This window comes from Quercus suber, unplaced genomic scaffold (genome assembly GCF_002906115.3).
Source record: "Quercus suber isolate HL8 unplaced genomic scaffold, Cork oak 2.0 scaffold_428, whole genome shotgun sequence".
NCBI classification, from domain to species: Eukaryota; Viridiplantae; Streptophyta; class Magnoliopsida; order Fagales; family Fagaceae; genus Quercus; species Quercus suber.
The window spans coordinates 109,594-128,871 of NW_027069879.1; the positions used below are offsets into that span (position 1 = coordinate 109,594).

At 33.9% G+C, this 19,278-nt stretch overlaps 1 protein-coding gene across 1 annotated transcript in view; it reads right to left on the minus strand.

The window, feature by feature from the left end:
- The window catches only part of LOC112000821 (wall-associated receptor kinase 2), a 9,741-nt gene extending 7,954 nt beyond the window's left edge, over positions 1-1,787 (minus strand). Inside the window, exon 1 of the mRNA XM_065761762.1 lies at positions 882-1,787. Coding sequence (XP_065617834.1) covers positions 882-1,787 — 906 coding nt within the window. The remainder of the gene's footprint in view (positions 1-881) is intronic.
- Positions 1,788-19,278: the final 17,491 nt, after the last annotated feature.

Here is a 19,278-nt window from a genome sequence, read left to right on the forward strand (position 1 = left end):
GGGGGTCATTTAGAAAGTTAGATTAAACAAAATTTAATAAAAAGAAAATTTAAATTATTTAGTTATTGACAAACAAAAAGTCGCAAATACATAAAATGTTATAATATCATTCTATGAGTTTTCATATTTCGAAATCATTACATGATAATTCATTATCAATTGTTATTTTTTATTGTCAATGTGGGTAGATATAGCCATTTTATTTTATTGAGTTTGTATAACATTTTTATGCAATTGTCACTATCTATTTGTCATTATTTTTATAAAAATATTTTAAACTAAATGGCAAAACTCATCCCACTTGCATTATATGAGTTATTGACTCACACAACCATACACATCCATACATCAATAATACACTAAGTGTCTACTTAACTAATCAAATACTTGAATCTCTCTCATGAATCTCATCTCATCTCTATTCTCTATTTGACTATTTTGATATCTTTGATTCTAAGAGTAAAGAGTGAGTGTTTGTTAGTTGTGCGTATGTGTCTAATATGTGCATTATTATTATGTGCATTATTATTATTATTATTATTATTTTGTTATAAAGCAATTTGTGTGAATTGTGATGTGTGTGAATATGTGCATGTATAATGTAAATATAATATAACTTAATATAATTTAATAATCAGGAAATACAGAACGTTTGATACATGTATGTGTATTGTTATTATGTTATAATAATTTTTAGTTATAAAGTTAGTGATTTGAGGAAAAAAAAAAGTGAATATGTGATCAGGGTGTGCAAGATTTAAGCTAAAGTGTGCAAATATATTTTTAATGATAAATTAAACAGGTAAAAAATATTATATATATATATATATAATATTTTTTTAATAAAAAGTCAGGGGGTTCATTTGAACCCCCTGAAATACATCTAGCGCCGCCCATGTATATTGAATACCTTGGCAACCGTCTTTGAGGTATGGGTTCCCACGGTAACCGTCCCTGCATTGGCAACGGTACCCAGACCTGTTTTTGAGATCAATACAGGTGCTATTCCCTCCACATATGTAATTTTCTGTGTACCGAGCAACTTGACACGTCTCATTACCAATTGCCCAATCAAGAACCATGGGAAGGGTTTTATTGTTTCGTAGACTGGTAAGATAATCTGAGGAGAAAATGAACTTGTCTTCTTTGATAATAAAGGCAAAGCTGCATGGATTGAACTTCCAGACTTGTGTGTGGTTTTTAAAGCTATAGGCTCGAAAACTAATATCTGTCAAATCTTGAGGAATATCCATTTGGCAACACCCAATCCCTGAGCAAGTTCCATCGATTACATTGCTTATGTTCATACATCTGGACAGACAGCCTATGGAGAAGGGTTGATCGTTCAGATTACCATTAAGGTATGCGTAAGTGTCACACCCAACTGCCACGAACTTGTTTCTGGTGACAGAAAGTGTGAAACTGGGGACCTGGAGCCATGGCCTCGTGTTGATTTCCAGAGGCGTACCCGACTGGTTGTAACAGTCAATGGCGTTATACATCAGGATGTCTATCTCTCCTTCGATGGAAATGTTCGTAACGCCGAGGTTTCCAGTCATTGGTTGAGCTTGGCCGTACGAGTTCCTACAGTTGATAAAAAAGTCTCTACTACTTTCTTTCCGGTAACAACCTTCAGTTGTGCCAAAGGGATATGGAATTGTTACATTTCCACAACTGTCGGGGCAGTTAGGTAGGGCTAATGGAAATGTTGTTGCTGTGGCTGCCATTATCGCTGATAATATCACACCAACCCAGATGACTTGCATAAGCATCCTATGGAACACCATAGCCCCACTATTTTTCCCAGAAGAATGTCTAAGATTAATGTTTTGGTGTATTGAAACTTCGTAAAGATGATGGACTATTTAAAAGCATACGCAAAGATAAGGTAACTCAAATGCACGAGTCTTGAAGTGCATGTTTGTGGTGGAATTGTGTTTACACTTTACATCCTTGACTTTGACAATTACTGGATGGAAAATGTCAAATTTAGAGTATAGATAAGAAATGGAAAGAGTTTTCTAAATAAACAGTTTGTAAAATGATTTATGAGGGTAGCGTTAATCTTACTAGAATGTGATTAAGAATACATTGAATTCTCAACGGTGATTTTTTTTAATGGTTTAAGAATTATCATTTCTTTCTCGACTACCGAATTTGCTATAATTTTTTTCATAACTTGATAATATATGTAACCGTGGTTGGTGAATTCTGATTTTCACATGGATGAACCACTTTAACACTACAACACACAATAGCACAAGTTCTGGTTGAATTTGTTATTAAAACTAATAGTCACGTGCTTTCTATAATATCTACAAGTAACTCAAATGAAAGCCTAGCAACCTGCTTAGTGTTTGTGATCTCCAAGGACAAGGTTAGCTCTTTTTTAGGCTTTTACTTCAGCATAAGTATTATGAGTTGAACCTTCCCAAAATTATAATATTAATCAGAAAATTAATTCAATTAATTACAGAATTGTAAGTTTGTATAATTTACGTTTAGATAGTCCTCAACACATGTTTTGAATATAATTCCAAAGTGACCGTGCGATGGTGATTGAAAACCTAATACCCCTAATTTTTTGAGAACTAACGTTCTTTATTTGACTTGGAAGAAATTATAACAGGACACGCCCCATCAAAGTTGATGGGAAGTTACAACATTTTCTATGCATAATAATCAAATTTTATTTATTTATATATGAAGGTGATCAAAGTTATAGGTATATCTAAATCGTTCAAATAAATATATAAAACATGAGAATATATCAATTTTTAATTTTTGCATGGATTATTAGTGAATTAAAGTGATTGATATTTAAGGCTTAAAAAAAAGAAAAAAAAAAAGAGATTTGAGATTTTTTTTGAGAAAAAAAAGAGATTGATACTTATTTATATATGTACGATAAATATATTAATTACATAAGCAACAAAATAAACTCTATTTTATTATAAAGTGTTGAATTTAGAATTGTCACTTTGGTCTAAATTACAAGAAAACTCATCATAATGTATTGAACAAATCTGGTCTACCTTTTTATTTTTATTTTTTTCATAGTATATAGATATTTTCCTTAATGCTACTCTAAAATGTTATATATATATATATATATATGGAGCGGCCTAAGAGCCTTTAATCCAAAGAACGCATCATCTTCTGCTTAATTTTAAAAAGAAGAGGCTTTCTTAAAACGAGCGGTATAGAGTAAATATGATACCACTTCAGTTATTTCTATAGCTATGCTAAGACAAAATTTTCACGATGTAGTGGATACTTGCTTTCGTTATGTTTGTACTCAAAGAAGCCCATTAGGTATAAAGTCATAGACTTCTAAAAGAACTGATATCTCCAAATAACCCAATAATTTAACCACATTCTTATGATTAATTGTGGAAAGGAAAACTACCTCATTGATGAATTGCTCATAATTACTTTAATTCACCATTTTGGATTTCACGATCCTATTATTTAATAAAAATCCTTTATAAACAATACCAAAACCTCCCCGACCAATGATTAAAGTTTTATAATAATTTATTATTATTATTATTAAAAAAATTATTATTATTATTAATAATTTATTCAGCAAAAAAAAAAAATTATAATTACTTATTGGTTGCCTTCTTGATCCCTTTTGTGGTGAAGATTTTGGCAGTTTCAGTTGAATTTTTCTATCTAGAGAATTGTGTTGTTGTAACATTAAACTATCATTTTGCTTAAAAGAACATTTCTTTAAGTTTGATTAGCTTTCTTTGCTTGATTATCAAGTACATCCAAGAGCTGCAGACAAGCATGATTATTAAATCTGCGCTAACACCTACAATTGAAAGAAATAGAATTGTAATAACTGACTATTTGTTTTCATACTATTTTTATAGCGAATAGTTGAATTCAGAATTCTCTTCCACAAGGACAATCAAGTTCTATAATTATTTTATGAGTTATGCTAACGAGTGTCCTTAGGGTACTCGTTAATAATTTATTTTAGAAAAATTTTGATACCACTTTTATGGGAAATGAAAAAAGCTGTCAAAATATAATTTTTTTTTTTTCATTTTACATAAAAACTTTCTTTAAATTGATTATTAACCAGTACCCTAAGGGCACTTGTTAGCATTTCCCTTATTTTATTTCACTAGAATTTTTCAATGGAATTTTTATGATTTTGAATTGATAAAGTCTAAATTTTCCAAAACTTGGAAAATGGAGACTAAAGAGAACGTTTTTACAAGTTCAAAGGAATTGATTGAGTCTAAATTTTCTAGAACTTTGAAAATGGAGACTAAAGAAAAAGTTTTAACATTTTCAAAAATTTCCTTTCTTTTTCCATACCGACCATGACCATTTTTTTCAAAACCCAAAAAAGTAAAAATAAAGAAGAGAAAAATCTCCTATTCTTGTGAGATCAAGAGTAGAAAATCATTTTATATATGACCCAACATTAATTAAAACTCAATTTCAGATAAAAAAAGTTTTTATGAAAGATGGTAGGGGCACAATTTTTTTCAAACATTAATTATGTTTGATATCATCACCGCATGGGAGTGATGATTATTTCATAAGTATAAGTGCTTATGAGATATGGAGGGAGGAGGACAAGGGCTAGAGTTCAAGTTTCCAAGAAAGAATTTCACATATATACATTTAAATTAAGCCAAAGTAGAATTCTATTTCAGATAATAAAAAAAAAAAAATCATATTTGACTCAGCTTGATGATACGACAGAAAGGATCTGAGGGTAAAAACAATAAATATATACATACAAATTGAGACGTTAACTGCTAGTGATTATTTATGAGTGGGGACACATGCGTTGCGGTCCAGATGGTATCCCTCAACGCAGAAATAATGATAATGTTCTGGTTCATTAGCACAATATTGATTGCCTGTATAGTTATATTGAGCTATTTAACATCGTATTTATTAATTTGTGCAATTGTAAAAATAATAATAATAATATTTAAATACCAATTTAAGTAACTTTATAAATGCTCTGTAATTAAAAGCAATGAGAAGCCAAGGAAATGAAGAACCCATTTGTTTCTGTAAGGTTGAATTTAATCAACCATCTAATTGGCTTTATTCCGTGACCAATTTACATGTAATTTAGCACTTAGTAACCCTGTATTTAGGTGGAAAAATTGTAAGGGTAGTGTGTGAGAAGATGTGAAGAAAAGCTCAAGAGTGTGCAAGAAAAACAGAAGTTCGCGGCTAGGGCTCGCGGGTGGATCGCGATTGGTAAGCCGCCAAAAGCTGGCACGTGACAGGCACACTGGGAAGCTGAAGGATCGCACCAGCTGTCATGCTACAGGACAAAAGTCTCAAGCTGGCCAGGCCGTTACGTCGCGACTTGAACTCGCGACTTGGACAAGCCACGAGATCAAGTCGCCAATTTGCCCTATTTGGCAAAAACTGACGTTTTACATTCCCTTCTCACCCTACTATATATACACCCTTATACCCATCATATTGAGAGAGCTTCCAGAGAGAATTTATGGGAGAAAACCCTAGAGAAAAATAAGATTGCCTCATCCCCAATCTTCATCTAAGAGACTCTACAAATTCCTCTACTCTCTTCCTCTCCATTGTCATACCCTTGAGAGGTCTTTTACCAAATTCTTATCTCACCACACCCACATCTGTGAGAAGGTCCATTTGGTGCTTAGGGAAGCAGTTTGGGAAGGAACCAATATACATTGGTTGATGCTATGGTCAAGTAGCGGAATCCGGGAAGTTAAAGAAGAAATAGGTTCGGCGTAACCTCGTTGGAGCAAGAAGCTTGGAGGGCTTAGGTACTTGGGTAGATTAGGCTTGGAGGGTCTTCTGCTGTTCATGTATCCCAACTATATTCTTTAGTGGATTTTATCACCGCTTGGAGGGTGGCGGAGAGGTTTTACGCCAAGGACTTCGGTTTCCTCTTCGATAACACATCGTGTGTTGTCCGTGTGTTTGCATCTTTCTTTCCTTTATCTTTACCTTATATTTATTACTGTGGATGTGTTTATATTTGGCTTAGATTGTTTATCAATTCTGTTATAAGCTTGTTATCATATTCCGCACATTAATTGTTTGATATAAAGCTTGAATTGGTATTTTTGTATTTGGGGGTCTAAACGTTCAAGGGTGTTTCATACCCATTTTGAACTTTCAGTTTCACTATAAAATGTTTTCAGTCAAGACATTTTTAAGTTTTTGGTGCGGATATAAAATTTTTCAAATATAAACCATTAAAATTGGTGCCTTCCAACCACCCGATGAGGGAGGAGGGAGTTACTGTGATTTTGTAAAATGTTTTATCAATTATTAGTGCTTAGATTGTTAGACACGTTGTTGGGATTGAGGTCAATTGCTCATGGGCTATTTCCTCCACATACGTAATTCGCTTTGTTTTGGGCAACTTTCATAATCTCGTTACCAGTTGCCCAATCAAGAACCATGTGAAGGGTTTCATTGTTTCGTAGACTGATAAGATTATCTGAGGAGAAATTGAACTTGTCTTCTCAGATTATAAAGGCAAAACTGCAAGGATTGAAATCCCAGACTTTTGTGTGGTTATCGTTAAAGCTATATGCTTTAAAATCAATCTGTCAAATCTTGAGGAATATCCATTTGGCAACACCCAATCCCAGAGCAAGTCCCATTGACTACATTTCGTATGTTATTACATCTGGACGGGAAGCTGATGGAGAAAGGGTTCATAGTTCAGATTACCATTTAGGTATGCATAAGTTGTTGGGTGCAGGGTAAGTGTCACAGACTCACAGCCAACACCCACGAGCTGGGAACCAAGAGTTTTGGTTTCTTGCTTTCCAGAGGCTTATTTGACTGACTCGTAACAGTCAATTCCGTTATACATCATGATGTCAATCTCGACTTGGATTGAAATGCTGTAACAACGACATTTCCAGTCATTGGTTGAGTTTGGCCGGGCGAGGTGCAGTGGCAGCTCCACTTGTATGTGAGGGTGGTCCTAGACCACCCTCACTTGCCAAATTATTTTTATTTTTATTTTATTTATACTTAGGAAAAAACATTATATAAATAATTAGTTTAAAATAATCTATTCTGTGACCACCCTGATTTGAAAAAAATGTATATATATACTTACAAAAAAAAAATTATATACTAAATTAACATATTTTGACTACCTTAATAAAAATGTTAAACACTTTGACCTGAGAATCACAAAAATTTGGATTCGACAAAAAATAAGAGTAATGTTATATTAACAATATTTTGAAGAAGAAGAAGAGAAAAATATCTATACAGCTATACACTAAGGGAAAAAAAGAGGCAAGATTTGTTCAATACATTATGGTACTAGAAATTTGTATATTTTTTATGGAAAATTATTAAGTACTCTCGAAATACCATAAATGCGTACTCCACTTCTTACATGAATTGTGGGTCTATCATGAATTTAATTAATTGGACCCACAATTATGAGCATATTTTCATTGGAAAGAACTTTTGGAGGTAGCTTCAAGATGTTGGTTCGAGAAACTCATAAATCTCATGAACTTTTGGATCATTAATGACATCCATTAGAAAATTTTAAATTAATTCATAATATATGAAGTTAAAACTTAATAAATAAAAAAATAAAAAAGGCCTTGTTACTCGTGTGTTACAAGCACTAATTAATTAAGCAAGTTATTGTTAGGCTTTAACTCGAGTAACCTGTAGATGTTATTATAGCGAATATTGTATAACGTGCATGTGACCATTAGTTTGAATACGAGATTTCGGTGGCAATTTATAATAGTGTTTAAGATCGGTGTGATGATTATAAGTTTTATAATTTGGGGTGTGAAGCAAAGATTCAGAATTTCAGATTCCCCTTAGTCAATTGAGTGAATTATATATTCTTCAAAAAAAAAAAAAGTTTAATTACTACTTTATTATGTGTATTACTTAACATAATGAGTTTGGTTAATGGATATCCTTAGCTAATTTTGTTAATGGATTATTTTTAAAAAGTTTTAATACTAAAATTTTATTAGAGATATAAAAAACTGTAAAAAAAAGTTAATTACTTTTTTTTTCTATAAAAGTTTTTAAAATACTTTCTAAACTAATGCTGTTAGGTAACTATTAACTTTTTTCAATAATAATTTAAAACTTTTGTCAAGGTCAAGCTTCACTTAATTTTTCTTCTTTTTTCTTTTTTGGGTATTAAGTCAAGGTCTACTTTATGGTCTACCTATTACCATGTTAGATCAGTTAGATGTGAAGGGTAAACACAAAACCAATCATAAGTATGCACATCAAGACTCGCGTATATTTAACGGGTCTTCCCTTTACGTATGCCTTTAAAAAGTCCAGCATCTTTATGAAGCTCGTACTAACATATTACTCTTAAAACCCATAAATATGTACTCTTCTGGAAAATAGTGAGGCTGTTAGTTGGTGTGATTATATTATCAGTAAAAATAAAATAATTTGCAAGTGAGGGTGGTCTAGGACCACCCTCACATACAAGTGGAGCTGCCACTGCACCTCGCCCGGCCAAACTCAACCAATGACTGGAAATGTCGTTGTTACAGCATTTCAATCCAAGTCGAGATTGACATCATGATGTATAACGGAATTGACTGTTACGAGTCAGTCAAATAAGCCTCTGGAAAGCAAGAAACCAAAACTCTTGGTTCCCAGCTCGTGGGTGTTGGCTGTGAGTCTGTGACACTTACCCTGCACCCAACAACTTATGCATACCTAAATGGTAATCTGAACTATGAACCCTTTCTCCATCAGCTTCCCGTCCAGATGTAATAACATACGAAATGTAGTCAATGGGACTTGCTCTGGGATTGGGTGTTGCCAAATGGATATTCCTCAAGATTTGACAGATTGATTTTAAAGCATATAGCTTTAACGATAACCACACAAAAGTCTGGGATTTCAATCCTTGCAGTTTTGCCTTTATAATCTGAGAAGACAAGTTCAATTTCTCCTCAGATAATCTTATCAGTCTACGAAACAATGAAACCCTTCACATGGTTCTTGATTGGGCAACTGGTAACGAGATTATGAAAGTTGCCCAAAACAAAGCGAATTACGTTTGTGAGGAAGCACATGAATTGATCTCAANGAGTAAGCAGACGGTTCCCTTTCTAGGTACCAGGATAAATCTTCCACAGGCTCACACCTTGACGGATAGACCTCGTCGTTACCCGCACCCTCATGGACTGATGATGATTGTTCACCCGTCGCTTCTCTATTACCTAACATCTATTCACCTACATGCGACAGAGGTACTCTAAGAACCTATTCAATGGGTCTCTAAATAAATGATGACTATATAGAAAAATAAGAAAATAAAGTAAGGAGAAGAGACATACGAAGATGGTAGACAATGGCTCAAAGTGACGGACGGCTCGGAAATGACAGAATGACATGGCGACGGAGTAGCTCTGATCCTGAACTCTCAAGAAGTAAGAATAAAGTAAAGAAAATAAACTGTGGGGGAAGGAATATTTATAGAAAGAATGGGCGTGGTATACGAAGCGACGCTTCTGATTAGAAATGAGGCCAACCAATGAGTACCACAGGTCACCTAGCATTTAAACCAAGGGCTACCTAAGCCATTTAATGACACACTTCAATAAAACATTCAATTAACGATCATAAATACCCTTATTACTTTGAGGCCCATTAGCTACAGCCGATAGAATCACAGAGTAAGGGCGAGCTGATAGGGGTATTTTTGTTTTTGACAAGGAAATTAAGACCTATAAACAAATGTCTGTGGAAGCTAAAAACACCTATAGGATCGTTAGCCTCATAGAAACTGATGGAGGCCTCAGAACGACGACAATGCGAACAACGTACCCCTAAAAATTGACCGGCGCATCTCCCAAAACCGACGTAGGATCATTGAGCGACAGAAGACCTTAAATTGACAAAGAGGGAAGCCGACGGATCCCACGTGGCCTCACTTGATCCCCACACATACTCATATATGGGAATATCTTACACATCACACACAAAGACTTTACTATGCTCCCATATCTTCCTCATATGGAAAGACATCCTAAAATCTCAAAAATCTTAATACAGATCTTCCCTACAAGGAAAAATCCCTACTTCCGAAGGATCTTGGTTCACTACTCACCACCATATAAGCATCAGACCTCCTTTTTCCTCAAGTACGCAGAAAATCCCTAACTCTCTCAATATAGAGTTCTTAGATATTTCTCATTCACTAACTTGATCTTCGAAGGGTCTTTGGCCAGTACCACGCCGGTGCCTTTTGTTTGGTCCTTATGTTCTTGTTCTGCAGGTGCCCATTAGCGTGATTTGGAGCCAACAACTCACTAATGATTTTCATGCATCATCAGTATGTTTTGTCTTCCATATGCATCATTTCTCAAACAAAATAGTGATCCTACAACTACAAGATATCCATATGTTATGAGAGTGTATATATATATATATATATACCGGATGCATAATATAATTACTACTACAGTAAATCTCCAATTGAGAAACTCTAGATGCCTTTGTATGCAGTGGTAGAGCTAGATACATTTTGTTGGCGGCCATGTTAAATATGATAAAGTTCTAAGAAAGAAAATCTTCATGATTAAAAAAAATATTTTTTCTTAAATCAATCTTAAGTCAACAAAGTTTTAACTTGCATTCTATCTTGATACTAAAATTATCTATAATTAATCTTGTATTTATTAATGGATTATTTTTAAAAAGTTTTAATACTAAAATTTTATTAGAGATATAAAAAAACTGTAAAAAAAAGTTAATTACTTTTTTTTCTATAAAAAGTTTTTAAAAATACTTTCTAAACTAATGCTGTTAGGTAACTATTAACTTTTTTCAATAATAATTTAAAACTTTTGTCAAGGTCAAGCTTCACTTAATTTTTCTTCTTTTTTCTTTTTTGGGTATTAAGTCAAGGTCTACTTTATGGTCTACCTATTACCATGTTAGATCAGTTAGATGTGAAGGGTAAACACAAAACCAATCATAAGTATGCACATCAAGACTCGCGTATATTTAACGGGTCTTCCCTTTACGTATGCCTTTAAAAAGTCCAGCATCTTTATGAAGCTCGTACTAACATATTACTCTTAAAACCCATAAATATGTACTCTTCTGGAAAATAGTGAGGCTGTTAGTTGGTGTGATTATATTATCAGTAATAATGACAAATGCAGCAAAAACTTTTCCATTATCCATAATATTTATTAAAACACTTACAAAAATAGTAATAATTGTGTTTTAAATCAGGTTTATAATATACTATATAACTAAAGTACAACTACAAAAGGGCCTAACATTTATAGTTGTAGATAAAGATTATAAACATCAGACACTAGACACACACAACTGAAAGAAATTGCTAGAGATTTTTCCATTAATAGTGATATCTCGCCGGTGGCGGATCTAGGAATATTTTTAGGGTAGTTACTAAAAAACTTAAATCATACAAAATCTAATACAGAGACTGTTTAAATATACTAACGTAATTAAAAAAAAACACGCAAATATATGAAATATTACAATTTTTTATTACTAGCAACTAGCAAAGAGAAAGAAAAAAAAAAAAAAAAAACTAATAAGAGATAAAGTATAAATTTAAAATTTAAAATGCTAATATGAAAATAATAAAGTGACTATAACAATTTTATAACAAATCTTATGCCACAAGTTGTTATTGATAGGCACAATATGTCAATATTAAACTCAAATTAAAATTAGTAACTTCTTACCCAATCAGGTTTATCATGTTTTTTTTTTTTTTTTTTTTTTTTTTTTTTTTTTTTTTTTTTTTTTTTTTTTTTATGGGAAATACTAAAAACTTTATTAAACCAAAGAAGAAAATGTTACATCTTTAATCAGCGCTTGATTAAGGAAACACAGTTCCTCCTCTAACCAAACTGAAAAATCATCTATACCATAGGCATATTTAGCTAATAAATGGGCTGGCCTATTGCCTTGCCTACAGATATGTGAAAAACCAACCTATCTAAACTCTTGTGAAACAGACAAAGAGCTAGAAATAATAGCAGCCACAGATGATGGTGGCGGAGAAAGATCCTTCAGAGCATTGATCACCAAAAGGGAGTCACCTTCAATAATAAACTCTTGTACGCTAAGATCTTTGGCGAATTGCAGACCCGCCTCCACTGCTTTCGCCTCAATCTCCACTGCTTTTAGAGGGGCTGAAATCTTCTTGCTAAGGGCTCCAATAACATTACCTTCCTCATCCCGAATCAAAGCACCCATGCCTGCAGCTCTCTGTCAGCAAAAACAGCCCCATCAACATTAAGCTTGAACATTCCTCTCGGTGGTGGCTTCCAAACCTCAGGCTGAACATCCCTTCGTTGCTTCGGCACCATTCCTGGTATTCAGCCAAATATTCCAGCGCCTCAATCCCTATTCTTATAGCAGATTTCATCACTCCCCCATGCCTTCGTTCGTTCCTATTCGACCATATAGCCCACGCAACCATGACTACTTTTTCAATCAGTGCTGAGTCCCACTCTGCTTCAACCGTTCTGAATCAAAGCAAATCCATGAACGAAGAGAAATGTATGGATGACTGAATACTGAACAATTTTAAACTATCCTAAACCTCACGTGCTCGGCTACAATCCCAAAACAAATGACAAGAGCTTTCCAACCCCCACTCTAAATGTATTGTATATATATTATATGGTGCTAATTAAGAGACTTTATATAAAATCTTACATTTAAAACTCAATCCGATATAAAAACATTTTTATGAAAGATGGTAATGGCACTAATGGTCATTTTGACTGCAATTTTTGGCTAATCAACTTTACTCTACTCTCCTTTACCCACCCTTCATCCAAATTGGCCATAAGTTTTGAACATTAATTTTGATCGATATTTGACCCAGCTTGATGATACGACAAAAAAGGACCCAAGGATGTCATACAAAAAATATATACTAACCAACTACAACATTAACTACTAGTGGTGATTTACGAGTGGGGACACATGCCTACCAATCTCAATGGTACCTCTTGATGCAGAAATAACGATAATCTTTGGGTTCATTTACACAATATTGATTGCTTGTGCCGTTATTTAGTTCTTCAATATCACATTCGTTAATGGCTGCATTTGTCCAAAAAAGTAAAAACAAATTTGAAGTTAATTGGAAGTTGTACTATAATCGAAAGCAATGAGAAGCAAATGGAATGAATTTTCCAATATTTGTTTCACTGTAAAATATTTTCACTTAAAATTTTTCAAGCAAAAACCATTAAAACTAGTGTCTCTCAACATCTAGATTTGCGAAGGGAGAGCTATTTTGTGCAGGGATGGAGGCATTAATTGACCGGGGGCAATGCGCCCCACCCCCAACCCCCCCACCCCAAATTTTTTTGTTTTTTTTTTTGTTTTTTTTGTTTTAAAATATATTAGTGTGTATATATTTAAAATTACATTTTGCCCCCTTAACAATATTATTGTTTCTTTTTAGAGTAACGTTATAGTTACAAACTTATCTACAATATTTTTATAAATTATTGAGATACAAATTCTTATTGGCTCGCATCTAGGCCTATCACTTACATCACTTTTTTACTAACCAATAATCACTTACTATATTAGCAATATACCTCTAGCACTTTCCTCATTTTAAAGGCCATTAAAAAATTTATAGATCTAAAATCTAAAACAACATATACTTGCCCAAAAACATTTGTGCAACAACAAAATTACCAATAGCAAAGTTACAAAAAATTAAGTTCAATTAACTAATTATACTCAAACAACCAACTGGTATTTTAAAAAGTTTTAAATAGAATAATTTTGTCTTTACCCAGTAAACGCACACATAAAAAAAAAAATTAAAAAAAAAAAAAAACCCTCCATGGTTAAGAAGCTGGCGAACTTGAGGTCAGAGTCACTCCCTTCAATTTAAAGTCTTGGTTCCGTCCCTGATTTTGTGATTTCCTTTTTTAAATGCTTTTTTAAATGATTTATCATTTTTTTTTTGTAAAACGTTTAACAAAATTTTTATGTTCAACAAAAAAAATATTTAAAAAAACTAGGGACATTGAAAAACGATTTCGTATTGTTTTCCAAAGGTGTACCCGACTCACTGTAACAGTCAATGGACTTATACATCTCCACGAGAAATTATTAGAACCTCCGGGAGGACTGCTGACTTGGTCCTCCTAGGTCCTACCAACCAATAAAAATATGACAGCTGTTAAAAAAAGATGAGTCAGCTTCCACTATCACTTGCAAAGAAACTTAAATACAAAACCAGTAAAATGCAAAACCAAACCTACTGGAAAAAATGGTTTCAAAAAAAAAAAAAAAAACCCACTGGAAAAAATCAAACCCATTATCTTCATCTTTCTTTTTCTCCCTCTCTTTATTTCGCTATTTCCCCACTCTCTTCTCAGTGGAAAATTAAAATCCCCAGAAGTCTAGGGTGTGGAGCGCAATGCAATGACAGTCAATAGAGGCTCTCAGAACTGAGATGCCACAAGCTCTAGGGCAGCCGGTTTTGGTACCAGATTCGGTGGGGACCTGAGGATTTCGGTGGTGGAGAGAGATAGATTTGGAGTTTTGGGTTCTTTGCTGAGATGGAACCCATGCCCACTTCAATCTTAACATTGATTGTGATGGTGAGATGAAGGTGCAGAGCAAATTTTTTTTTTCATCATGGTTTTATTTTAAGAGCTATACTGTCCTGAGTTGGTAAGCAAGTCTCCACTGGTTTTAGACAACTTGAGTTGTTGTTCCATTGGAGTTTGGACTGGTTTACACCCTATCATACCAGTTTCCTCAAGAACTTCCAAAGCATACTTCCTTTGAGATAGGCTGATTCCACTCTTGTTTCTTGCAATTTCTAAACCCAAGAAATACTTGAGTGATCCCAAATCCTTAATGCCAAACTTCTAATCCAAGACAGACTTGAGAGAGGCAACACGAGAAATGTTGGTTAGGGTTAGGGTTGTGATATATATATATATATATATATAGGTAGGTTTTTTTTTTGTAATTTTATATATAAACTAATCGGGTTGGGTCGGGTCTGGTTTGGGCTAGGTTCTTTTTAAAAAAGAAAAAAAAAAATCTTTGATAACGTGGGTTCCTTGATTTGAAAGTTGTTGTCATTATTTATTTGTTTTTATGGCAAACGTTGTTGTCATTTGTATAAGGGAATATGAATAAAACATCAGAATCATTATCCCAAAATTATCAAGGAGGTCTGAATCACTCTAACTAATTCAAATATTTGCTTTGTGTTCATTCTAAAGGCATACACCAAAGATAAGGATACAGTTTTGTACATACCATTAACTTTGATTGATTTTTTTCATTTTCTTTTTTCCAAATTAACAATATTGAAGAAATAGCAAAGATTGATGTTCGAAAGTTTGAATCAAGATTGTATCAGTTATATTCGGCTGTGGGTTTGCTGCTGGCTTTGAAGAATTGGTTTTGATGCAAATACTGAAAAAGAGTTAGGGAGAAAAAGAAAGAGGCAGATCACAGATAAGATAATGGGTTTGATAGAAATTTGTAATTTTGCCGATAAGTTTAGTTTGCTTTTTAACCCAAAGTTAGGTTTGTGTGGTTAGTGGAAGCTGATTCATCTTTTTTTTTCTTAATAGCTGTCATGTTTCTATTGGTTGATAGGACCTGGGAGGACCAAGTCAGCAGTCCTCTCAAAGGTTCTAATAATTTGAGTGATTCTGGTGCCATATCTTTGTGCACAACTCGCCCACGTGACGAGTTGTGGTTGGTGGAGGGGGACCCATCACCACCCCTCCACCAACCACATCTCACCACGTGGGCGAGTTGTGCACAAAAATTGTGACACCAAAATTTTCCTAATAATTTCTCCATCTCCACAGCTTTCGGGGCAGTTAAGGCAGAGCCAAAGGAAATTAATGTTTCTACAGTTGCCATTAATATCATACCAACCACGTGATTGAAGCAGTGGAGTCGATTCCGTACCGTACCAGTCGGTACGGCCGGAATTTTTCTTACTGGAACCTAAACCGGTACAGAAACACTTTTGTTTCGTACCGGCTAAAATATCGGTCATACCGGGTTATTTCGGCCTTACCGGAGCAAATACCGTATTTCGGCCGAAAAACTTATACCGGTCCGGAACAGAAAAATCGAGGCTTTTAGATCTGAAAAAAGGAAAAAGAAAAAAAAAAGTTTCGCTTACAGATCTAATGTTCCTAAGGCAGTAACATTCTGATTTAGTTTCCCTGCCACCGGGAGTACGTTGCTGATGGTGATTCCATTTCGCCGAGCTCCCTTCTTCTTCTTCCCCCACAAGGTCAAACTAGATGCCTTTTTCTTCTTTCTATTCCATTTGCCTTTTCAAATTCTTTTTAATTCTCTTTTCTCTTTTTATGTGCTGAGTCTGCTGAGTGCTAACACAAGTTTAATAAAACAATTTTATCTTTTTTTACGTTTATTATTTTGTGTGTCTAAGCCAGTGACCCATGTGAACATCAAATCAAAATTAACTCACTTTTTATTTTTCTCATTTTTTCATTTCCAACGTAATTTAAGCAAAAACTTTTTACTTTCAATTAAATAAACTGTCTTATGATAAAAGAGAATTTTTAAGGTAATGATTTATGGTAAATAGAGATTTTGTGTGTGTCTATGTGTGTGTATATATATATATATATAAAATACATAAAATAGTGGTAAACCCGAAACGGTATATCGGTATTGACCGGTATCCGAAGTATATCGTACCAGTAGCCAAACCGGTACAACCTCCGGTATGGTATTGACTCTCTTGAATTGAAGCCCATATTTTTTTTTTTTTTTGAGAAATAACGACTAATGAGTATAGGACAAGGATTTGCTGCAAACAAGTGTGCAGGAATTGCTACAAACAGGATTAGGTGGCAACAATTCATGGTGACACTTGTCCTAATATCATGTGAAACGCACATGATGAGTTTTAGTTTGTATTGTCCGTTAAGTTGCAACGTTTCTCACTTTCTAAACGTCAAACACGCATATCCATATCTCTCTCTCTGCGAAATCATCACTCTCCTTTCTCTTCAAATCATCATACTCCCTCTCCATCTTTCTTCCTCACTCTTCCTCCTTTTTCGCTCCGATCTATGCACAGTGAGGATTTTAAAATCACTCTCTTCTTTACCCATCAAGCCATCAGATCCCTTTTCTCTATTCTTCACCTCCTTCATCCATCCCTTCTCTCCCTTTGCCATCTCACACTTAAAATAAAAATTAAAAAAAAAAAAAAAACACTCAGCCATCTCAAGCATAAAAACTAACCAAAGATAAATCTGCCTTCATCTCAAGAAGCTTTGAATTAGTTTCATTCATCAAAAAGTACTTTAATTTTAGTCTTGAATATTTTCTTGGCATCCAAACAGCAAGAATCCAAAATCCCAAAATAAAAATCCCCATAAAACCCAATTGAACAAATTCTTCATAGCTGGTTCATGTAATGGCCTAGTTTGTCTGGCGGATGATGCTTCCAGTGGTGACCATGTCATTTTTCTATTTCTCTGGAACCCTTCAATTCGTAAAGCCATATCCCTTCCAATCCCTGCTGTTAATATCCCAGCTTCTTATAAGCCCATCTTGGGTTTGGCTATGACCATGATTACAAATTAGTGAGACTTGTGTACCTTCAAGGTTGCACACATGGCACCAAATCTAAACTAAATTTTCAAAAAATTTGCACATATTGGAGCCAAAATCCTTACTGTGCACAGATCGGATCTAAATTTTGGAGGATTCCTTGTTGCATGTTGGATCTTCGGTTTTAGGAGGGATTGGCAGCAAGATTTTTTTTATGGGTTTAGGTGGCTGTGGTTTCTGATGAGAGGAACGAAAAAGGAGGAAGAGTGAGGAAGAAAGATGGAGAGAGAGTCTGATGATTTCGAAGAGAGAGGAGAGAGAGTGACGGTTTTAGAGAGAGAGAGTGATATGGATATGCGTGTTTGACGTTTAGAAAGTGAGAAACGTTGCAACTTAAGGACAATACAAACTAAAACTCATCATGTGCGTTTCACATGATATTAGGACAAGTGTCACCATGAATTGTTGCCACCTAATCCTGTTTGTAGCAATTCCTGCACACTTGTTTGCAGCAAATCCTTGTCCACGAGTATATTACCAAAATTAAAAAAGAAAAAAAAAAAAAAAAAAAAGGACTAACTAGTAACGGGACATTATGACATTTACCCCCTTTATTTTTTTAATTGGCAAAATGTCCCTGTTTCGAAACTATATAGGTGCGTGCCCCTGTTTCGATACTCGATGACACTAAAATCGAGTTAGTTAAAGTACTCGATTGGTTTAAAATCGAGTTATGCCCGACCAAAAAAAAAAAAAAATCATGAAACTCGAGTAAATGAAAATCGAGTTCCAAACGTCACTATAGGGCTTAAAAACGTCACTATAGGGATAAAAAATGCCGCTATAGGGCCACTGAAACCTGGTATTTACACTTATAAAAAAAATTTCCAGAAAAACGCCACTATAGGAATTAAAAAAACACCGCTATAGGGCCACTAAAACCTAGTATAAAAAATTTTCCAGAAAAACGCCACTATAGGACCACTGAACCTGTAATCACACTTATAAAAAAAAATTTCCAAAAAACACACTATAGGACTTAAAAATGTCACTATAGGCTTAAAACGCTACTATAGGTCTCCTAAATATTGGGCGATCACACTTGTAAAAATTTTTGCATGAAACTCGATTTCTCTAAGCTCGAGTTACATGCAATTTTTTTTATTTTTTTATTTTTTTAAGTTGATCGGGCATAACTCAATTTTCTACAAATCGAGTATTTTATTGAAACTCGATTTTAGGGTAATCGAGTATTGAAACAGGGGCATATCCCTATATAGTTTCGAAATATGGGCAAATTGCTAAAATAAAAAAAACAATTAGGGGCAAAAGGCTAGAATGTCCCTAGTAATGACTAATTTGTACTATTGGACTGATCAATAATAATAATATAACTACAGTGTTATCCTTCTTCATTTTTTTTTTTGTTGGGGTAGGATATTTCTCTCATTGTCTATATTATGTATTAAAAGAGTTGTTGTGAATGGATCCAAATTGAAGAAAGAATCGAATATTTATTAATAAAATTTATCATACGAGAATAAAGATAGAGTCTCATTCCACACGTCAATATATACTGACAAGAATGAAATTTATAGGAAGGAGAAAAATTCCTTTTATTTTTTTTGTTTCTTTTGCTACATTTAGGGGGAAAAAAAATTGTTCTTTCTTTTAAAA